This window comes from Nakaseomyces glabratus, chromosome H, assembly GCF_010111755.1.
Source record: "Nakaseomyces glabratus chromosome H, complete sequence".
In the NCBI taxonomy this organism is placed as follows: domain Eukaryota; kingdom Fungi; phylum Ascomycota; class Saccharomycetes; order Saccharomycetales; family Saccharomycetaceae; genus Nakaseomyces; species Nakaseomyces glabratus.
The window spans coordinates 425,680-449,401 of NC_088958.1; the positions used below are offsets into that span (position 1 = coordinate 425,680).

General features: G+C 37.1%; 8 protein-coding genes across 8 annotated transcripts; 4 read left to right on the top strand and 4 right to left on the bottom strand.

Moving 5' to 3' along the window:
- Positions 1-402: 402 nt before the first annotated feature.
- DNF3 (aminophospholipid-translocating P4-type ATPase DNF3) lies at positions 403-5,283 on the top strand (the record flags this gene model as incomplete). Its single annotated transcript, XM_446989.1, has 1 exon — positions 403-5,283. One exon carries the CDS (start codon positions 403-405, stop codon positions 5,281-5,283), a length of 4,881 nt encoding a protein of 1,626 aa, XP_446989.1.
- Positions 5,284-6,054: 771 nt separating this feature from the next.
- Positions 6,055-6,753, bottom strand: HLJ1 (type I HSP40 co-chaperone HLJ1; the record flags this gene model as incomplete). Its single annotated transcript, XM_446990.1, has 1 exon — positions 6,055-6,753. One exon carries the CDS (start codon positions 6,751-6,753, stop codon positions 6,055-6,057), a length of 699 nt encoding a protein of 232 aa, XP_446990.1.
- A 1,334-nt stretch (positions 6,754-8,087) lies between these two features.
- Positions 8,088-8,483, top strand: RPL32 (60S ribosomal protein eL32; the record flags this gene model as incomplete). Its single annotated transcript, XM_446991.1, has 1 exon — positions 8,088-8,483. The coding sequence occupies one exon, from the start codon at positions 8,088-8,090 to the stop codon at positions 8,481-8,483; it is 396 nt and encodes a 131-aa protein (XP_446991.1).
- A 524-nt stretch (positions 8,484-9,007) lies between these two features.
- GVI51_H04367 (motile sperm domain-containing protein) lies at positions 9,008-9,556 on the bottom strand (the record flags this gene model as incomplete). The annotated part of the gene is made up of 1 exon (XM_446992.1): positions 9,008-9,556. One exon carries the CDS (start codon positions 9,554-9,556, stop codon positions 9,008-9,010), a length of 549 nt encoding a protein of 182 aa, XP_446992.1.
- Positions 9,557-9,740: 184 nt separating this feature from the next.
- Positions 9,741-10,193, top strand: MRP21 (mitochondrial 37S ribosomal protein bS21m; the record flags this gene model as incomplete). Its single annotated transcript, XM_446993.1, has 1 exon — positions 9,741-10,193. The coding sequence occupies one exon, from the start codon at positions 9,741-9,743 to the stop codon at positions 10,191-10,193; it is 453 nt and encodes a 150-aa protein (XP_446993.1).
- A 296-nt stretch (positions 10,194-10,489) lies between these two features.
- On the top strand, positions 10,490-11,827 carry AVT5 (amino acid transporter; the record flags this gene model as incomplete). The annotated part of the gene is made up of 1 exon (XM_446994.1): positions 10,490-11,827. One exon carries the CDS (start codon positions 10,490-10,492, stop codon positions 11,825-11,827), a length of 1,338 nt encoding a protein of 445 aa, XP_446994.1.
- Positions 11,828-12,044: 217 nt separating this feature from the next.
- Positions 12,045-20,336, bottom strand: TEL1 (DNA-binding protein kinase TEL1; the record flags this gene model as incomplete). Its single annotated transcript, XM_446995.1, has 1 exon — positions 12,045-20,336. One exon carries the CDS (start codon positions 20,334-20,336, stop codon positions 12,045-12,047), a length of 8,292 nt encoding a protein of 2,763 aa, XP_446995.1.
- Positions 20,337-20,993: 657 nt separating this feature from the next.
- YAP1 (DNA-binding transcription factor YAP1) lies at positions 20,994-22,760 on the bottom strand (the record flags this gene model as incomplete). The annotated part of the gene is made up of 1 exon (XM_446996.1): positions 20,994-22,760. The coding sequence occupies one exon, from the start codon at positions 22,758-22,760 to the stop codon at positions 20,994-20,996; it is 1,767 nt and encodes a 588-aa protein (XP_446996.1).
- Positions 22,761-23,722: the final 962 nt, after the last annotated feature.

The following is a 23,722-nucleotide window of genomic DNA, read 5'->3' on the forward strand; positions in this document are numbered from 1 at the left end:
AATAGCTAAAACATCAATAACATACTTTTTCATAAGGTCAAATATAGCTATTTCAATTTTTATTATTGAGACAGAATTGCATTTCATTGTTATTCTCGCGAACCTCGCAAGGTCAAACTGCAGAAATACAGTTACAGGAAGATATTAATCTAGCATAATTCAGATTAGTATTGTAGCAGGTTTGTTATTAATATCCATCACCAAATCATATAAGTTACATTGGTTGACTTTTTTTTGCAGCAAACTGGTTTTAATAAAGCCATATATTGAAACTGATACTATTTAATATTGTTTGGACTATAGTACGTCCTAATAAGCCATTAGAAGGAACGAATTTTTTTTTGACCATATTTGAGTACTAGCATATGACAGACTACCAAATTGTTTAGAATTCTCAATATCATGACCGAACCTGATAAAAAAAGGAAAAGATCATGGTCGTTACGAACACAAATGTTTAACAAACATTTGTTTGAAAACTATCACAATGACGATAATGTTGAAATGAATGATATAGATGAGGAGACTGAAAATGACGAGGGACATATAGGCGACTTTAATTCAATAGATGGTCAAACAAAAATACGAAATCATCAATCACCTAGACTAGTAACAAAAATTCTCGATATGTTATTTGACAGAAGGACTCAAGTACATTCAGTAGATGGTAGACATATTCCGATATCTCTAGATCATAGTTCTGCCATATCAGACATTTATCCCGTAGACAGACATGGAAATTTAGTTGATGAAAGATATGGATATGCGTACTGTAATAATCTTATTACATCTTCCAGGTACACGATTATCTCATTCTTTCCAAGACAGTTATATGCACAATTTTCTAAGTTAGCCAATGTTTACTTTTTTATTGTCGCGATATTACAAATGATACCTGGATGGTCTACAACAGGCACATATACAACGATTGTTCCACTCTGTGTTTTTATGGCTATTTCCATGGCAAGAGAGGCGTATGATGATTATCGAAGGCATAAATTGGATAAAGAAGAAAATAACAAACTAACAAAAGTTCTCCAAATATTGCACGAAAGAGAGGATAACGATTTAGATCTTGAAAATAATGCACAACATTCAGCGAATAATCCTGAAAGCATCTCAAATCTTTATTTCAATAATTTTGATTTATTGGCAAAAAAATACAATGTTCGCATTGTGGAAAAAAAATGGAAGGACATTCGTGTAGGTGATTTTGTTCTTTTACAGCAGGATGATTGGGTACCTGCAGACATATTAATCTTAACATCAGATGGGGACAATAGTGAGGTATTTATTGAAACTATGGCTCTTGATGGTGAGACAAATCTGAAAGGTAAAGTTCCTCATCCAGAAATAAACAAATTAACTAAATCCGCATCTGGTTTGGCGAATATTAACGCACAAGTTACAGTTGAAGATCCTAACAATGATCTTTATAATTTTGAGGGTAATCTGGAATTAAACTCAGGTAGCAGCTCTAAAAAAAAATATCCCCTAGGGCCAGATAATGTCATCTATAGAGGAAGTATTATTCGAAATACCAGAAATTGTGTTGGGATGGTCATCTTTACTGGAGAAGAATCTAAAATTCGTATGAATGCCCTAAGAAACCCCAGGACAAAGGCACCAAAACTGCAAAGAAAAATCAACATGATAGTTGTTTTTATGGTCTTTGTGGTGGCCTGTATGTCTCTATTTTCTTACTTAGGTCATACCATCCAGATTAAAAGATATGTTAATAATAATAAGGCGTGGTACCTTTTACAAGAAGATGCTGGGACTGCGCCAACAATAATGTCATTTATTATTATGTATAATACCATCATTCCACTTTCGTTATACGTCACAATGGAACTAATCAAAGTCGCCCAAAGTAGAATGATGGAATGGGATATTGATATGTATCATGCTGAGTCAGATACCCCTTGTGCTGTTCGCACAGCAACAATATTAGAGGAACTTGGTCAGGTCTCTTATATATTTAGTGACAAAACTGGTACTTTGACTGACAATAAGATGTTGTTTAGAAAACTTTCTTTCTGTGGTACATCTTGGGTGCATAATGCGACCCAAGATATCAGTGAGTTTAAACCTGCCCAGTTGTCCAACAAAAACGATATTGATGTCATTTCAATAGATGATCAGAGTTTTTTATCAAAACTTGGATATACTTCACAATCTAACCCAAAAAGATATATGGATATAAATGATTTTCCAGATAGAAGAACATCAGTGGAGTATAAAGGAAATGCGACTGTGAAATATACTGGTAGACCTAGTATGAGGTCATTGTACGTTCCACCAAAAAAGGAAACAAATGCGTCAAATTCACAGGATGCTAGCGATATTCCAGAGGATATCAAAAGTACTTTTGAACTTATATATTACATCCAGTCAAATCCCAAAAGCTTATTTGCTAAAAAGGCCAAAATGTTTATTCTTTCACTTGCTATCTGCCACATTTGTTTGCCCAAGAGAACTGAGGAAGGAAATGATGAAGATGACATCATTGAATACCAATCATCTTCTCCAGATGAATTAGCACTAGTCACAGCTGCAAGAGATATGGGATATATTGTGTATAATAGAAACGCAAACATATTAACGCTAAAAACATTCCCCGATGGTTTTGATGAACTTCCTAGATTTGAAAACTTTGAAATATTAGAGCTAGTAGATTTTAACTCTCAGAGAAAACGTATGTCAGTTATTGTAAGAGTACCTGAGGAGAAGGATAGAGTACTTCTTTTTTGTAAGGGTGCTGACAACGTGATTTTAGAAAGGTTGCATAATAAAGAAATGGCTCTCGATATGTTGGATCAGGTTGAAAATAATACCAAATATCGTAAAGACGCCGAGGCAGAACTCGTCATTCAACACAGAAAATCTCTGGAACGTGCAGTCAATGATGATCTTCCAAGGACATCATTAAGAAACTCCATTTCTAGGGGACCTAGGGAAAGTTTGTCTCTACAAGCAGCTAGAAAAAGTATGTCTAGGAAAAGTAATCAGTTACAAGATCCAGAGATGCAATTAGGTACAATTGACCAATTTCTTGATAGTGTCCAAAAAACTGATAAAGAAATTGACGCTGTTGTCAGTCAAGCCCGTAAATCGTTGGCGAAACAACGTTTAGAAAAGTATGGACCCAGGTTATCAATGGATAGTCCTCAAATAGTAGCTGCAGAAAAATCACCGCAAGTTAGTAATGGTAATGATGTGCTTCTCAATTATATTGGTAGCGACGCACTTATCAGCAATGAAGAGTATGTTTTAGAGAAAACCTTGGAGGATATCGAAAGTTTCTCAACTGAAGGATTGAGAACTTTATTATTTGCTCATAAATGGATAAGTAATGAAGATTTTGAGCAATGGAGAACTAGATATCATGAAGCCAAAACTTCTCTTAGTGAGAGAAAACAGAAAATTGATGAGGTTGGTGCCCAAATAGAGGATGAACTATATCTTCTAGGTGCGACAGCTATTGAAGACAAACTACAAGAAGGGGTTTCAGAAGCTATTGAAAAAATTCGTAGGGCTGGCATAAAAATGTGGATGCTTACAGGTGACAAGAGAGAAACCGCTATAAACATTGGATATTCATGTAAATTAATTCATGACTATTCTACTGTGGTAATATTAACAACTAGTGATGAGAATATTATATCAAAAATGAATGCCATTTCTCAAGAAGTTGACTCGGGAAATGTGGCACACTGTGTAATCGTTATAGATGGTGCAACACTTGCTATGTTTGAGGACAATCCAACTTTAATGTCAGTTTTTACAGAGCTGTGTACTAAAACTGATTCTGTTGTTTGTTGTAGAGCCTCTCCTGCTCAAAAGGCCTTAATGGTCTCAAACATAAGAAATACCGATAAAAGTATTGTGACTTTGGCCATAGGTGATGGTGCAAATGATATAGCTATGATCCAATCTGCTGATATTGGTGTTGGTATCGCTGGTAAAGAGGGTTTGCAGGCCTCAAGGTCGGCAGATTATTCTATAGGGCAATTCAGGTTTATCCTTAAACTGCTTCTGGTTCATGGAAGATACAATTATATCAGAACTGCAAAATTTATTCTGTGCACATTCTATAAGGAATTGACTTTCTATTTGACTCAGTTGATTTATCAGCGTTATACAATGTTTTCTGGTACCTCATTATATGAGCCTTGGTCGTTGTCGATGTATAATACATTATTCACATCACTACCAGTTTTATGTGTGGGTATGTTCGAGAAAGATTTAAAACCTGTTACTCTCCTAACTGTTCCAGAACTCTATTCTATGGGGCGTTTGTCAAAAGCTTTTAATTGGTCAATATTTGCCGAATGGGTATTTCTTGGGACAGCAAATGCATTGATAATAACTTTTTTGAATATTGTTGCTTGGGGTGAAACAAGCTTGTCAGACAACACCTTATATCCTCTCGGATTTGTCAATTTTAGTGCAACCGTTGCTCTAATAAATGTGAAGGCTCAGTTTATTGAGATGAGGAACAGGAATTGGCTAGCATTTACGTCTGTGATATTATCTTGTGGTGGGTGGTTAGTATGGTGTTGTGCTTTACCGATTTTAAACAGATCAGATGGAATATATGACGTTACATATGGTTTGTATCATCATTTTGGAAGAGATATTACATTTTGGTGCACTAGTTTGATTCTTGCCGTGCTGCCTATTATTGTTGACGTTGTATACAAGACTTTTAAGATCATGTTGGCACCAAGTGATTCAGACATTTTTGCGGAACTTGAACAAAAGAGTGAAATCAGAAAGAAACTTGAACTCGGTGCATACAACGAGATGAAGCAGGGATGGACATGGACACAAGATCAAAGCACATTTGATAAATACAAAGATATCGTCTTCAACAGATCTCGATCAGCGTCATCTGCTACAGAAGTAAATAGCATGACAAACTTAGCACACGGCAACTCGGAAGACGATCAGTATTTGTCCTCGCGTTTTGCTAACGATGACATCCATACAAGTTATAGTGGTAACTCTGCTACTTCTCCTCCGAAACCAACTAGAGGTAATAGCTTGAAGCTTTTATCCTTGAATATAACCGGGAACTCACGGTCCTCAGAAGAATATGAGGTACTCCCCAGTGGCAAATTGATTAAGAGACAATCAACGGAATTACAAAAAGCAACAAATAATTCTGAGAACATGGCATCCAAATTGACCAAAAAGTTAAGGTTCAAGATGAAAGATGAGGAAGACGATGAAGAGATAGATCGAATAATCAGAGATAGGATGAAGGACCTAGAGTGAGCCGGCTACACTCTGGTATGTGAAACGCATAAAACATTACTATAATAACGAAATGTATGTAACGACAAAATTATGTAAATATATTATAAACTGTTTTTATATAAAGTAAAAGCAAAACTTAGCATTTTTTAAATTTCAATGTTGTTTCTCTGTAGATATTAACAAGCAAAATTTTTAAAACCATTATGTCTGAGTATTTTTTTTGATGCTATAACTATTAATATTATACAGGTATAAAGAAATAAAGAAAATGTAAAAAGCTCGTAAAGTATGTAAAAAAAAATGAGAAATGTATATCTAGTATGAGCGCTTCATGAGAAGCCTTAACAAAAAGAGAGCCTTAAAGTCCTGCTTAAATGTTTCACCATCTCATCAAATGGCAAAAGCAAGCAGGTATTCAAAGTCTGATGGAAATAAATGTGGAATAAAAAGGCAAGACAGCGAAATGAGCAACTTTTATCAAATGTCATGATATCTACCAATATACTGACACTCAACGACATCTGTTGATTGCTTTGGTCAAGGAAAAGGTATAACCATATTAGAACATATGTATCTTGGAAAAATCATCCTCGATATTATGCATAGGGCTAAAAGCATTGTCAGTCTCTATGAATCCTAAAAAGTGTTTAAGAATAAATCTCTTTATTCATGTCGTAAAACTTATCGATTCTATAATTGAACCATACAAAAACCAGAAAATAAAACGGTGTAATAAAATATTGCGAGCGAAACTAAAATAATAAGAAATAGAAATGTGTGGCAGTAAGGCTAACCAAAAATGAACCTTTCCAGCAATGGCAGTAGGAAAAGCAGCAGGAAAGGAGCGAGTATCCGCAGCATTTCGTAAAGTTCCGAGTTGACCAATTCATTTTCTTGATTTCCTTGGCGGCGTTGCTGCTGTTGTCTATAAGCCTCTCTAGGATCTGCTCTTCTGAACCTTGCTCTTTGGAAAGGGCCGTTGCCTGTTGTGTACATGCGGAACCCGCCAGGTCCGCCGAAGGAGAATGAAGCGCCTGGGCCGCCCCCCATACCTCCATTGAACAAGAAGTCGAAAAGGTCTTCCTGTGGGAACATCTGCTGTTGCCGTTGTTGGAAGAAGAACTGTTGGAAAGGGTTGAACTCTTCGAATCCTGGGCCGTAAGCAGCTGCACCGCGGCCGCCGCCCGCAGCTGCACTGCTCGGTATACCGGAGGACCTGTCATCGGGGTCCCTGCCTATCTGGTCGTATATCTGTCTCTTCTGCGAGTCGCTGAGCACTTCAAAAGCCCTGTTGATGAGCTTGAACGCCTCGTGTGCTTTCGGGTAGGGGTTCTTATCCGGGTGTAACTTGATGGCGAGCTTCCTGTACGCTTTCTTGATATCCACATCGCTGCTGGAGCGCTCCACATTCAGAATGTCATAGAACGCATGCTTGTCATGGGACAGCACCGACAACACCACTTTCTCTTGCTCCTCATTATAAGACATTTTTAGCTCTCGTTACTCTTGCGGGGTGAGGGAGATGTATGAGAGTGAAAGACAAGCACGCTACAATATAAGGGCTATATATTTAATATATTCCCACTCCTACTTAAGGAAAACTCAGAGCCCACAGATCATCGCTCCAGCAGCGATCCCACCATGTGAGGCGCACGTTATTATCGGGTGATATCTAGCATAAAAGACAATATTACAGATAACCTGCATTCCAAGACATTAGCTACAAGTATTTGAAGTAGGGACCTCCCATTGTAGTCATAGTACGGTACACAATTTTAAACACAGCACAATATACTATTACTACCACACATGGTATACTTGCCCAGGCCTTATTTAAAACAATGGGCTTACAAATATTCTAATAAATTTTTTTCTAAAAATGACGTCATTTTGTAATCGAAAGTGGACTTCCTTCTAAACATGAAAGTTTTATGACTTGCACACCCATACACCCACATACACCCATACACACAATATTACAACACAAATCTGCACTTTCCCCCAATCTTTTCGAATCTGAGAACAGCTTCCCCTCAAAGATCGCCTAATATGGTAACTGCCCACCCTTTTCCAATATGGTGAGTGAGTGTGGGGTGGGGTGGGAGTTGTATAGCTCAAATGCCATTATCATACACGAATACACGGTTGGTGTGTACGAGAAATGTTAGTGGTGGACGTGTGTGATGTGTGTGTGATGTGTGTGGACATGTGTACGTGGTTTAGTGGAACACCAGAGAATGTGCGAAGAAATACCCGCACACAAGCGTGTTGCACAGCCTCTCACTGCAAGCTGGAGAGAGTGGGGGTGTTGGGCAATCGGGGGGAGGTGAAGGATACGTGTAGTGGGGCACGAGTTTGGCATATGATGTGAACGTTCTGCATGACTGAAAATTTTTTTTTTTCAAAAATTTCCGTTTCTGAAAAATTTCTGAAAAATTTACTTTGGCATCGGGGCAAACTGTCGACGCTATACAGTGTAGTGAGTTTACACCACTAACAGGCGAAACTTGTATTAAAATATATTGGTATAATATAATAGTACGTTATATTGGTTGTATAATAACTTCCATCAGGACCACAGATCAAAAGAACTAAAGTAAAGGTATGTTATAAAGCTGAATGAGAAGCTGAGCGCGAGCGAGTAAGGCGATACCGACCTCTGAAATTGGGAAAACTATATGGGGGAAGTTGTAATGTTTTTCGATTGGAAGGGATTGGGAGGGTCTTAACTGCTCAAACAGAAGATAGAAGAACTCTTACTAACAGATTGTTTTCTTTACTATACCTAGGTAAGAAAAGAAGAAGAAAAATATTGATTATAGATGGCTGCCTCTCTACCTCACCCAAAGATTGTCAAGAAGCACACTAAGAAGTTCAAGCGTCATCACTCTGACAGATACCACAGAGTCTCCGAGAACTGGAGAAAGCAAAAGGGTATCGACTCTGTCGTCAGAAGAAGATTCAGAGGTAACATCTCTGAACCAACCATCGGTTACGGTTCCAACAAGAAGACCAAGTTCATGTCTCCATCTGGTCACAAGGTTGTCTTGGTCTCTAACTTGAAGGATTTGGAAACTTTGACTATGCACACCAAGTCTTACGCCGCCGAAATTGCCCACAACGTCTCCTCCAAGAACAGAGTTACTTTGTTGGCTAGAGCTAAGGCTTTGGGTGTCAAGGTTACCAACGCTAAGGGTCGTCTAGCTTTGGAAGCTTAAATATAGTAACAATTATGTTCATTAATCCCAAAAATATACAACTCACAATATCATCCAATAAATTAACTTTACATTAAAATAATAACCCATTTTTATTCAAAGTAACCATCATATTAGCAAACCGAAAAGAAAATTTTAAAGGAAAATTTAAAAAAACCATTATTATATCTTTTAATATCATATTATCTGAGAATATCAAGCATGTTAAGGGTCTTTTTTCTAAAGACTTTACAAGGTGGTTTCTTAAATGTTCAAGCTAAGGAGCAATAGGTGGTACGGAGCGTATGCCTCTGCATACTTCTCATCTTTACGATCGCTTAGCTGAAGTTTATTTCTACCGCCTTGTTACTCTATATATACTATGTAAGACTTTTGGTTGGTTATTTTCCCAGTTTTTTTTTTCTATAGCGATATAAAAAAGGTACATGTATCCATACTTTTCATATAAAGGCCAATCCGGTTGGCAAAAGAATACTTGTAACCGTTCGCTCTAACCATAGAACTCAGACCCTCCAATTTTTGTCTTAAAACAATTTCTTAAGAATATATGCTACAATGACCAGCATAACGCAGAGCATTATCACGTATTTCCGAGTAGGGATGTACTCCCTAGCACCTCTCACACCTTCCTCACTGGTCATCAACACTGGGATCTTCTTCGACACAGCACGATGTTTCAACTCTCCGCTGACTATCTTGTCCCAATCAGTCTCCAGTACCTGCTTATCATAACTAGTATCGCCAACTGGTGCCGTGATAATCATGAACTTGTCTCTGCCAGAATGTGAGGTCTCCTGGCCCAGATACACAAATTCAAGCTCTAGCTCTTGTCCTTGTAGTATGGTGTGTACATTTGGCCGCACAATGTATAGATCAGGAGCTGTAGTCCTTACTTTATATATAATATTCTCATCGCTGACATTCCTGACTCTAAGAACACGCCGGCACTGTACCACGTCTTCGAAAACAAGCTGCTCAGGGTCAATACGGGTGTACATCGTTGAAGCGGTTGAGATCAGCATCAGATGGCTACTGTTGGACACTATAAACCTAATTAATTTAAAGTAGCTCATCTCCCCCAGATGGGCCTTCCCTCTTTTGCTTGCCAACTAATCATGGCCAACGTCTTCGCAATGTGCCCTTCTTGAAACTTAAACTTGAAGTTATAAAGGAAATAGACGGTTTTGAGACCACTAGTCACCAGAAACTAGTCTACTCGAGCGGAACAGCACATCAGGGACCAATAACATTAGGTTCATGTTGCGATTTTACAGGAGTTTCTCTGCTTGCAGAGCGGTGCTAAACAATGGCAAGACAATCAATCCATTCGATAAGTTGGCTGACAAGCAGAGTCTTCTGACGACTGGTATGATGTCAGGGTTTGGTATGAGACAGGACAAGAAATCTAACATCCTAGTCAGTGCAGAAGATATGCAGCTACGAGAGGAGGCGTTGGAGACGCCTATTAGAGGTGTTCAGGCTGGTAGAACAGTTGGAGTGATAAATGGGGATACTGCTACTGCAGTGAGAAGATTGACCACTAAACTGATTGCTAATGGGGTGCCCATGGATAAGAGAAAGCAGAGGTTCCACATGAAGCCCGGTAAAGCTGCGGAATTAAAGAGATCTCAACGCCATAGACGTGATTTCAAGAAAGGTTTCAAGAGACTCATCGAGATTGTCAAGGATGCCAGAAGGAAAGGTTACTGAGCAAGTTTGTTTAGCTATGTAAGCTTTATCCCTGCTTCATGTATCTACTGCATTCTTTCATTTATTACACCACACTACATAGTAGCTATCTATTCCTGTATATAAGATAATATCCCATTCGATTTCATTATTGATCTTTACTATTTTTGCCAATCCTTGTTTCAGGATCAACTCAAGAGCGAAACGCGATGAGCTTTATTTGAATAGTGTTTACAACAGAGGGATGACTAAGATGACCACTTAGCCACAGTCATTGATTAGTACTCTCCAGTAAACCAACTAACTTCAAAGAGGGAATGTCAACAGCACGGTCCGGTGTTGTGACATTGTTGCATACTGCCTGCGGAGCTGGTATTCTGGCAATACCGTATGCTTTCAGACCGTTCGGCCTGGTGCCAGCGATATTTATGCTGCTATTTTGCGGACTGTGTTCTATGATGGGTCTTCTATTACAATCTCGAATTGCCAAGTACGGTCCTTTGAAGAACGTGTCGTTTTTCTCGTTAGCGCAGGTGGTGAACCCGGCGTCTTCAATATTATTTGACGCTGCAATCGCTATCAAGTGTTTTGGTGTAGGTGTATCATATATGATTGTGGTTGGGGATCTTATGCCTAAAATATGGTCCCGAGTATCATCGTCTGGATTACTGCTGAGTAGAAACGTTAACATCACTCTCGTCATGTTGTTCATTGTGGGGCCACTATGCTTTATGAGGAGGCTGAATTCTTTAAGATACGCTTCTATGATTGCTATTGGCTCTGTAGCATACTTGTGTATACTAGTTATTGTTCATTTTGCTCATCAGACAACCGAACTAAGAGAATTGAAAGGTGAAGTATCAGTTGGTTTACCTCATGGGGAGCCAACACCTTTAACCACCTTACCTATATTTGTTTTTGCATACACTTGTCATCATAACATGTTCTCAGTAATAAATGAACAGAAAAATACTGGATTTACTTACGTTAGGTATATCGCAATTGTATCAATACTGGTGGCCTTTGTACTATATGTTGTCATTGGTAGTACCGGTTACCTGACATTTGGTGACAACATTACAGGAAACATTATTGCATTATATCCTGATACATTATCTACCACTATTGGTCGGATTGCAATTGTTCTTTTAGTAATGCTGGCATTTCCTTTGCAATGTCATCCTGCGAGAGAATCTATCAACAACATGATAAAATATGTACAGGACAGATATTCTCCGCAAACCTCATATGAGTTGACGGCAGTAGATGCTGATAATCTCGAGATCAATAACGATGTGACATCTATAAATTCAAGAGCAAATGATAAAGAGGAAGAGTGCATGGATACAAAGCGATTTATGATTATTACAGCATGTATTTTATTCTGTTCCTACCTGTTGGCAATCTCAGTTACCTCTCTAGCACGGGTTTTAGCCATTGTCGGTGCTACAGGATCAACAACTATATCATTTATACTACCTGGATATTTTGGTTGGAGTTTGATTGGTACGGAGTATACCTCTAATGGTAATCAATTACCTCTACGTAAATCAACTGTCATATTCAAATATATTGGCTTAGTGATGACTATTTGGGGAATAATAATCATGATTACTTCCTTAATTGCATCCCTTTTCTTTGGGGCTTCGCATTAGATATTTTGTTACTTGTAACTATTATTTATAATTAATTAACAAATGAAATATGTATATTGACGTTTAATCCATTTTCCTACCTATGTTATGTTGTGCAGTTTACCTAATCCACTACGTCCGGCTCAGTCATCCAAAATATAAAAAATGCAAAAATGAAAATTAAAGTACAATGTTATATACAATATACACCTCGTAATTTTCATGAGAAGCCTAAGACCTAATAAAATGGAGACCAACCATTAAAGATCAAGGCTAAATTAGATTCATCGACAGCTTCTTGTATCAGTTTTTCTACTGTTGCCTCTATCGTCAAACCATTTCTATCCAGCTTCTCTTGAACACCTTTTAGAGCTCTATAAGATTGCTGATTTTCATCTGAGTCTAGCTTTGGTGTTAGTTTCCTCTCAATAACTTTAGAATTATTTGTTGCAGTCGTCATATGACCCTCTAAGTTATCATCATACATATATTTATGCTTCTTGAAAGGAGATACTGCCCATGAGTACAAGGGATCCCACTTCAAGATATTTAAAACACACATAACCTTTTCAGAGTCTCTACTGAGAACATTTAACACTTGCTCACAAGTTCTGCGGAATATCCCTTCAACACCTGTTATCCCAAAACCATCAATAATATCTCTAGTTAATCTAAAGGGCACTAACTCAGGTATTTTTAATAACCGACCCTGGTCAAATGCTATACCTAGGTCAATATGAATGGGTTCACCAGTAGTGGTATCTATCAAAATGTTATTTAAATGCCTATCCCCTAAACCAAGGATATAACCAACCATAGAACTAGTGGCTACCCCTTTTGTATATTTCCTCTTGGCACATATCCAGCCATTGGCATCAATGAATGAATTGAAAAAGAAGTTTCTAAATTTTGGGCTAATTTTTTTTGTGATATCTAGATATGTTAAGATTCTTTCTTTGTCGCTTTTTGACTGAACATCCTTCATGCTTCTGCGTGCTTCTAACCAACTATAATTATCATCTTTGTGAATATCAGTTAGAATGCTATGCAAAGACAAAGAATTATTCACAAATTCAATCAAACCAGCCTTTGGCCCCAAGGGAACAACATTATAAGTTCTCATATGTAAATCAGACCTTCGCATTTCAACGTCTTTACCAAAGATCTTATTCACCTGCTGAAAAACCTGTTCCATGATGGCGTCTTGCCTTAGATCATCAGAACCATATTTTATAACAACCTTATGTCTTGACCCATCAGACAAAAGTAGAGTCATAACCTTAGGTAAAGAAAGACCTGTAGATGTTATTGTGATATTTCCAATAACCTTCACAATATTCCTAGAGGAATCAAGAGTATACTGTGAAGAATTTATAGTACGAGTTACAGTTGGTAAAGGAAGGTTTTTTTTGGGCAACTCCGTGATCCAATATCTTCCAATATTAAGTGTCTCTAATGATATTTGAGCATTTTTGCCCTTCACCTTCAATTCTGCTATTTCTAGTGTTGCATAACAAAACTCCTGAATAGTTCTTAAGTATTCACCTTCTTTAACGCTAATCTGACTGTTTTGCAATTGATCAAATATTAAATTTGCAGCTTTGATCTTTTCAGAGATCTTTTCGTCTAGTTTATCACTATATTTTTCATAAAGTTGTAGATTTATGACCGCATAACCGGTCTCAAATGGCAATTTATACAAAAGTCTTTTCATGATATACCATAATTGCTTTTGGAATTTACTCTTAAGTAGTGAGAGTTTAGAAGTAAATTGGTTTACCCAGGGTAAGAATTTCCACGTTGGAATTTGTGACAGCTTTGAAGTGAGGTCTGTATTAATGTCATCATCATCATCATTCTCAAACCAGAGTCCACAGAATCTATCTAAAACGTCATAATCATAATTATTGGTCAATATTAGTATTTGGACATAATAGTCAAGTGCTCTCTTGATGAGTTTTTTTCTAGTGAGACAAATATTTTCAATTGCCAGTCTATCATTTTCCATATGCGTCTTGAGATTGTGATAATGCTTTTGTCCTACTAATAATTCCTCATTGGATAAATTGGAACTTTTAACCACACTTTCAATATCTTTAAGCTCTTGCCTAGTCCTTCTGTAACTTTTCTGTTTTTCTTTCAGTTGATCACTCCCATTTAGACGGCTAATTTCAAGATTCAAAAAGTTAGCCACCTTATATATTGTATCCGGAGCGGACCGTATATTGTTTATCGAAACATCCCAATGTTCGACATCATTCTCAAAAATTTGAATACCACTTTTCACCTTAGCCTGATAACTATCCCATATAAGCTGCGCACGAACCTCATCGTCACTTACAAAGGTATTATAATTTAATTTGTAGGATTTATCAGATAACAATTTAGATAATATAGTCAACGGTGCCTTGGTTTCACCAAATTCGCGCAGAGCTAAAGCTGTCACATAAGAAACATGCCTACTCAACTGCTCCACCAAATTTGTATCTGCAATATGAAATCTCTTCATAGCAGCTTCCATGCTTAATATTCTAGAAAGCGAAGTCTGTTGGATATGAAAGTCGACACTTAATTCAGTCTGGTGAATGAGCTCTAAAATAGGTATACATTTCATAGCTTCATTTGCGAATTTCTCTCGTTCAACATATATCTTTAACATCAAATATCTAAATTGCCAGTTAATCTTTATGTCGGAAATAAGTGCATTTTCCAGATACCTATCAGGGTTTATTACATGGTCTATTTTGAATCGTGATATATCGGTGTCAGTTTTCAGCGAAATAATGGCTCTCTTAGTTTTGACATATTCCCTAATTGTTTCAAACCATTCTAACTTGCTTGAAAAATTTGCTTTAGCTTTATAAAGTTGTATCTCTGCATTCTGTAGTAGATCAACAAATTCTATATTAGTATTTCTCAGGTCGTAAGCAGTATTGTAAAATGAAACTATTTTACAGTCAATTGCTTTGGGTTTCGGGAGATCCCATTTATCCAACTGAAGACATCTTAGATAAGCATCTGCAGGATTATCACAGCTAGTTCTTAGATCAGCGATATCCGCTAACGCATTAAACCCCATTCCTGTGAGGGTATTGACTAATTGGTGAGATCCATTATCTACCAGATGATTAAAGTTTGCATCAAAATATGCACCATTCAACTGCAGTGCTTTTAAAGAATGCGGTGATAGTCTGTTAGCATTTTTAATAAAACCATTTAGTGAAATTGGTGTTGGCAACGCATATAACATGTCAACATCATCCAATTGCTCATATATACTAGTCAAAAGAGCAACATCATAATCACCGTTTTCGCACATGTATGCTTCCTCAAAAAGTTGCAATGCAAATTTTGAATCCTTTATCTTTAAAGCTGCATCTATAACACCTTTGAACTCAATTTTCTGGTATAAGTTTGAATATTCTTTGCGCCCTTGAAGAGCTCCTGAGCGTATAAGACGAATGAATGACAACAATAGTGTTAACTTTGCTAGACAGTCGCTTGCCATTGTGAGGTCATTTAAACGTGAAAATATGTGTTTCCAAGTTGAACTCATTCGCCGATGATCAAATGAAAACGCAGCCAGAAAAAATATACAAACGTTTTGTTTACAAAAATCCATAGACTCATAACACAAAGGAATAAACCATTGAATTTCCTTTGAGTTCAAAGATATTTGTGAAATGAAAAACATACAGAGTTTGACCAACCAGTCTTTATAAGGAATATTTGTGTCAAAAAATTCACTTTCAAGGTAGTGCTCGGAGATAACACAACCACAATTAGATTTTCCAAAATGCTCAATTATTGTTTCATCAATTTCTTTCGCTGAGAATGCAATTTTCATTTTGGTTGCACGCAAAAATTTACTCAGTAAATCCTTATCTTTTAGGATGTTTATTGAAATAAGATGGCATATAATATTACTCAGAGCAAAACTCTTGAATCCTATGGTAGGCTTTATAGATATAAGGCTTCGAAATAATACCGAATACATAGCGCTAACCGCACTATCAGAAAAGTCATAAACTATTTCCATATCATCTATACCAAATCCATCTTTTTCACAAAACGAAGAGTTTTCTTCCAGTTCTAAAATTAAAGAGGAATATTGGGTAGAATAGTCACTAAACCATAATGAAAAATTGTCTATGTCAATCAAATTATTTGATTTGTACACATATTCAATAAATTTCTTATTCATCTTGTGACTAACATAGTCTGGCATAGGGGGTGCAAATGTCATCAACAAGGCAAACAGTTCCACCTCCTCAGCAAAATACATTTGTGAAGTTAGATCACCAACCTGATTGTAAATAAGATCAGTAACCTGCCCATTGGTAAGGAGTTTCAAAGCAATACTATTAACCGTAGACAGATTATTAGATAACATATTCATATCCTCGTCCCCAATTTTTAAACATTCTTTATTTCTCACGTAAAAGTGTAAAACATTTAAAAAAAAAAGAGTAAGTGAATCAGGTTTATCTAAACTGTTAGGCTTAATCAATGATAACAAACAATTTAATAGTAAAAATACATCGGCTTCAATGTTCTCTATTTTAAGGAGATAGGATAGCCAGTTCATCAATTCTATATGTAGAACTGATTGTAAAAAAGTGTCTTCATATAAAAATACCAACAGCTGCAACTGCCTCAAATGATTATTCTGTTCCCAACTAGATTCTGATTTTTGTATATCAGAGATAATCCATAATATAAGAGTTCTCAGATCAAGTAATAGTGTTTGTCTACTCCTACCACAATTTTTGAAAATTTTTATAACAGAATGAACAGTGATATAAATATTCATTCTATTTATTGCATTTTTCATCTCGCTGTCCATAAACAACTCTAGGAGTGAGCTCGATTGATTTGGCCGCTGCATCTCATTTAAAACAGATGTATAATCACTACAATCACATAACTTTAGAGCATATCGCATAACGATTATGAAATTAGAGCTTAGAACGCTCTCCAATTGGCCACGGAAAGAGTCTTTGAGCTTATTGAAAACCATATCTCCCACACCATTATCGTAATATGACAAAGGAATTAGAAGGTATAGAGATCTTCTTAACATCTCACATTTGCTAGTATTACGATCAGAAAAAAAATTTCTTTCTAGTGATTCACTATCCGAGCGACTAAATATTAGGGCGCATATTTCTCTATTATATTGCCTTTCAAATTCTTGTATCGAACCAAAACCAAAAAGACTTCCAATAACAGAGTTAAAATAAAGCTGACGATCAGTATCATTTCTCTTAGTCCATTGTCGGATGACCTCTAAAATATGTACGTTCAACAATTGAATTTTGTTTCCTTGATAATAATTGTTGACATAATTCTTCACTGCTTTTTTTAAAAAAAATGATATGTGAGGAATATTACCGTAGTTTGAAAATATATCCAAGGTGTACACAAAATTTGTGTCATTGCAGTCCAGCAAGCCGAATAATACAAAACACGATGATGCAGCCTTTTCTACACTTTCAGGCATGGGTTCAAATAATTCAACTAAATCATCCAATATGGTTTTCCGGTTTTTATGACTTTTTTTTGACATGTAAGCTTTTAATTCATCAACAATATTACCTAAAGTCGAATAAGCAACGTTTCTCATGCAAAATATCAACATTGAATATAAATCTTGTGTCTTAATGGCGCAGCTGCTGTTCACTGTAGAGTTGTGTTTTAAGACAGAAATGAACAACCTTATCAGCACAACAAATGTGCCTGTTTCACCAAAATTATTTTGCACTAAGTTATTGGTTATCCAGATAAGAAAGTCATTACAATCAGAATTCAATATATTATATTTCACGTTTACCCATAACTCGATAGTGGAAGTTAAAAATAACCCAAGCCTGATCATTGAGAAATCAGAAAGCTGATATTTCGAATTTAGCAGTGATTTGGCTAAAAACTGACATAATTTTTCAAGGGAATGGACTTCGTAATATTGATTATTCGACGGGTTGGTTACCCATGATAAAAGTTCATCTAAAACAAGAGACTCATTCGGACCCATCGAATATAACAATAACCTATCCAAATATATGCCAATTTTCCCCGGAACATTACTGTCCACACAAGTGAAAAACTGTGTCATTAATTTAATATCTGTACGAAAACGCAAAATACTGCGCTGGTTGAGATATATGTCATTACCAGTCTTGGCAGTGGACCCGTTATCTGCATTCAAAAAATGACTGTATTCTTTCTCAAACAAGTTAATCAATGATAGTAAAATATTATCTTTGAATACTACGTCATTGTGCAATCTATTGAAGAAAGTTTCTTGATTGCAGATTATCTCAATAAATTGTTTGCCCTCTTCCCATTTGTCAAAAGACAGAAAATCCAATTCGATAAGTATCGAGTTCAACCTTTGGTTTAGTTCTTGGTTCAAATATGTGTATACCTTACCACTTTTTTCAATAAAATTAATAAAGTAAATCAGTGAAATAGCAAAAGTATACTTCAAACTGTGGTTTTTAGAAGTAGTAAAATAGTTATCGATTATATTCAACAACCACTGAATCTTTATATTTGTGCTGGTTATTGGACAAACCATGGACTTCGTGTTGACCGATGCTTGTGAACTTGTTTGTATGGTTTGTGTCAAAAACTTTCTTTGGTTTTCATAAAAATACCATATTGCTAAGGCACTATCGCTTGTTTTCAAATTTAATAGGTTATAGGTGTTGTGTTGCTTATTATGCGATGTGCTGCCAACAACAACATCAAGTGACCAAAGGAAAAATTCGAATATCAATTTTAAATGCTCAATATGGATAGTTTGTGTTATATTGTGATTAATCCACTTACTAAATGAATCAAGCAATAAGGAGTTGTCTACTTTGAGATTGTTTATCGCAAACACAAAAATATGCTGCCATGCTTCACAGGTAACAGATGAAATTTCTATAGGTAAAACGGAATCAGGGGACGCGATTATGCTATTAACCAGAGATGATAGCTCATCAATTGGTTCTCTTGTCAAGGAGTGAAGTAATTTGTTAAATATCAGACATGCCATGATATTTACTTCACTAGTTGATAATAGTGGGGTAATATACTTTAGAACCTTGAGGTATAGGGTTTCATCAAAATTCCACAAATCATAACTGATATTAGTAAATATACACGCGAGATGCCACGAAGTCAATGAAATATTATTGGTGTTAATACAAAGTCTATCAATAAGTTCAGTATTACATGCTATGGGGTGATCCAAATTTAGCAAAAAGAATAGCTTACATCCCAGTAGCTGAATTAACGGATCACCCGACTCTAACAAACTCTGAGAGTAGTCTAATAATGAGTTGCATTGGTTCAGATTAGATTGTAAACTACCTTCATATTTGATCTTCTTAAGAATTTGGGTAGCATTATTCTCTCGTTCTTGATTAGATAGTCTATAATAAAGGCATAGAGTGTCATAAAGTCCAAACAGTCTTAACCATGCTAGATCTTTGCAGTGTGTCTTTGCAAAAGTATTATACGTCAAATCCATATTAGAATTGTTTAGGTCGTCATAAATACCAATCGTCAATGAATGATCAACATCCAACATTTCTTTTACTTTCATTGGAATATAGTCCTGTAATGTAGATAATACAACACTGTGGCTGATACGGCTTCCCATAATTTCTTGTCCAGGCATAATTGGAATTTGGTTTTGCAATAGTCCTCCACCAAAGATATCTATTTTTGAAATGTCATTTAACAAATTGAAATTGTTTGTTTTACCAATCCGTGTGTAGAGTTTCCAGCATTCAATTATTAGAGATGTGGTATCATAATAATGCTGGCAATGCAACCTAGCTACCAAATTTGAGGAAATGGATAGTAAGACATTTGTAGTAGCAGTTTCACCTTTCTCAAAAACGATTAAATTTGTTATTATGACCAAGGCTTCCTTCGCAACTTTACTAAGTGAAATTGAACCTTTTATTAACAGGACATAGAAGGTATCTAAAGAGTTAGTGAGTGCTCTTATATTTGATCTATTTGAGGATGTTATCTTTATCAGCCAAAGTGTATATTCAGCAACATCAAGCCATTGAGATGGTCCAATTTTGTTTCCAAATATTTCAGATTTTACAATTGCCAGAATGCAGTATGTTACATCATTGATTACCGGTACAATTATTCTGGCGTCATTGTAAAATAGGTCCTTAACAGCCGATATTGTTAGCTTTAAATGGCTAAGCTTGAACTTTTCGATTACAGTTTCAATGAACAGTCTTAAAGTATATGTGATATTTGAAAATCTGCTAATTGATATATTTTCTTTCCGTTGTCTAGAATCCGTATCATCTTCTATACTATCAATATACTTGCCCGCCTCATTTTCTAATAAACTCAATAGTGTGTTTAATAAACCATTAATTTGTTCGTTAGCAATAAATCCAGGATTGTCTTTCAGGATAGATTGAAGCTCTTGAAGTCCTGCATTTCGATCTCTTAGTTTACTTGATGTTAGTTGATCCTGTAGCGTTCTGATTTGATAATTTTCCATTTAGTCAACTCATAGATCACAACATTAACACATTAATCAAATCCTATCAAACCAGACCGTCTATCTAGTGTTATATTTAAAGATACGATATATTTCCGAGAGTTTGAATTATCTAAATTTTAAAATATGATAAAAGATACCATTTTAATTCCAAGTTTCAATGAGATGAGATGATATGTCAAGAGAAATAACCGAATGAGAGGGCGTACTGTATGACATAAAATCTCGGAATAATACACATTCTTGACCAAAGCGTGAATTATTGGGATCAGAAGATAATCTAGGATCTGTTAGTCATTCTGTTATAGTTATTGATCATATTTGATATCTAAGAATGTTTACAAAACATTATACAATGAAAGCATTCACCTCTCACCTAACTTCGATCGCGATAGGTTTTAGTATACATGTACAAAGATATTTTAAGTTTGACTTCCTATTTTAGTAGTTCTTATAAGTATTAAAGATTAGAATAATGGAAAACCTTCTCTTAAAAAGAAATTTTAATAAAAAAAACCAGTATTAAATTGTATTGAAAGAATAATAAAAAAAAAATTGAGATAGTCTGCCATGTCCATTTTTACATGATTTTAAGTATGCCAGTAACGAGCGTCTTGAATGTGAATTTTGATCTACCGAGATAATATAGACAGGTGATTAAGACATGTGCTTATTTAAAGCAACCTGTACATCATCGGCGTTGATCACGACACCCCTTTCCGAACATTTAGCTTTTGCCATTAATTCAGAGCATAACCCATCAATATCTATATCAGAGTATTTTGGATGTGCCGTTATTCTGTCCCAGATTTCTGAACATCTTAAGAGACCATCATCCCGTGATGGAACGACAGTATTGTCATTTTCATCATCTTCGTCATCATCTTCGTTGTCATCTTTAGTCGTTTTCTCACCAATATTTTGATTGTCAATTGTTTCTTTCATCCTCGAACTATTGAGCATATCATTTGTGTTTTGTACTTTGAATGTATCTTCTGTTTGCATTGATGGCTCCTCTTTAACCAATCCATTTGCTATTAGTGCTGAGTCAGAGTTGTCTGTATCTGGTATATTTGTTGTAAAGTAGTCGTTTACTAAATCATTACTATTGGTGAAGTTATCGTCTTGATCGTTGTCATCAAAGTTTAGATCAGTTGTTTCCCTGAAAAAGTTGTTATCATAGTCACCTGGGAATGCCAAAGATGAGTTGATGAATGGGAAATTTACTGATTTACTTTCATTTTCCTTTTCTACTACCTTTTGTACAGCTGGCGACCTGTAAACCTCTTGTGTTCTCCCGGAACCTAACACTGAAGGCGAATAGGCAGGAGAATTGGGAGAGAATAATATGTCGTTACCTAACAAGTTATCACCGAATCCCAATTGTCCAAAACCTGGAGCACCACCAGTGGAGTGTTGATTTGAGGCGGGAGACATGTCATCCCATGTATTTGACAAGAAAGCTGGATCAGTGACGAGGTTATTAGTAGCATTCCCATGCTCATTGCCTTGCATGTTTAAACTAACATCTCCCATTGTATCATTTATAATCATTGGTGAGTTGCTGTTGCCGTTACTGCTTGTGCCAGGTAGAGGAGTCGTGGCAGCCGATTTACTCTGTGGGATGGGGCATGCTTTAGTACCACACGCCTGGTTCAGTTTAGTACAAAACTCTGAAACCTGCTCATCGAAGAAGTTATTGAAATCTATGCCCGAGCCCGATTGGCCCCTCGATATCTGCTTGTGAGAGGTCATGACGTCGTCTAGCCAGTCTTCTGATGAGGTTGGGTCTGTGTTCCAAGTGTTTTTGGATTCATTAGAATCTGAGGAGTCAGAATGTGGAATAGACTGTTTCTTTGCATTAGCGGCAACCGAGTTTGCTGTTGTTGATGAGGACGTGTTACCAGGTGGCGTCAACTGACCTGTGACGTTGAAATGCCTATTTTCATTGAAACTCTCAAGATCTTGCCGTATAATCTTCGCACCAGGTAAGATGCTAGAATCCTTTGATACTCTGTTAGCATTTGACGCCGCGAGATCTGTGTGTCTTGTCGATGTGGAAACCGAGCCGGTGGCGGCACCGTTCCCAGCACCAGCAGCCCCACCCTTGTGCTTCTCCAAGTACTTCAATACCTTATGGTCCTGTTTCGTCTCTGGTCTGTACTTCCGCAACTCTTTCACCAGGATACTCAGCTGGTCCCTGAGGAAGTTGGTCTCCACCTCATTCAGCTTTGTCAAGTTCTCCAAGTCCACCACTTTCCGCTCCAGTTCCTTCATCTTGCGCTCCTTACGCTCCCTGAACGCCTTCTGCGCAGCCCTGTTCTGTGCCACACGCTTCATACGCGTCTCAGGATCCAGCTCCTGGTACCGCTTCTTCCTCGAAGCGCTGCTCTTCTGTGCGCCACCGTTATCCACCTCAGCCATCTTTTACTTCCTAGTTCTTGTCTCTGTCCTTGTCCTTGGCGTGTCTAAGAAACCTTCAAGTTGTAGGCTCTTCTGGTATTTGGTATTGCGTGCGGTTTCGAAAAGTAAGCGCTTATCAAGTAGTTACTGTTGCATATTGGGTTTTTCTTATATAATGGTGAAATCTGCCCATCATCCCCCCACACACAGTTTTACGTGTATAGAGAGAGGGAAGAGCCCCTCCCAGTTCCCACCTGTCCTTCACCGATGCGGTATCGCCCAAAGAAATTACCGCACTCGCAACTGGAGAGCACCTCTTTCAGTAACGGGAAAGGACACTGTGCTGTCGTGACACAGACGGTGCTGCAGGAACAAGGGGTACCTTCCCACTCCGCTATGTTCTGTGCCAAGGCCTTTTTCACCCTTCTACACAAAGTTTCGGGTTCCATTTGGCTACAGAAGCAGCAGTACAAAACAGTACACAACGGAAATCAAAATACAAACCGGAGAAAGACCAACACACGGGGCTGTACGGGGCTGTACGGGGCTGTACGGGGAAGTACAGGTACAACAGACACAAACTCTTTCTAAATGGGAGGGGTGCTGCTGTACGGGTGCGTTAGGTAATGCACAACAAAATCATATACATGGTGTGTGTGTCATACGTTGGTACGTGTTACACATGTGCAACACTTGTGAACCATGACATACATATGTACGTAACATCATCTGATTATACGTATCCAAGTATTTAATCGTTAGCCCCCCCCCACTCCCCCACCGCCGTCGCCGCCGTCGCCGCGGCATTTGGATTTTCTCGTTTCGCCGAGAATTGTTACCCGCAGTGCAGGGTGGAGGGGGGGGGGAAGGAGGTGCTCGTTGCTTTTCGCCCTAAGAGAGTGCTTCACAAGGGATCCCACGGAAGGGGTTTTCTCTGCTGCTATTGCCAGTATTCTTATTGTAGTATTCTATTGTTCTTATTG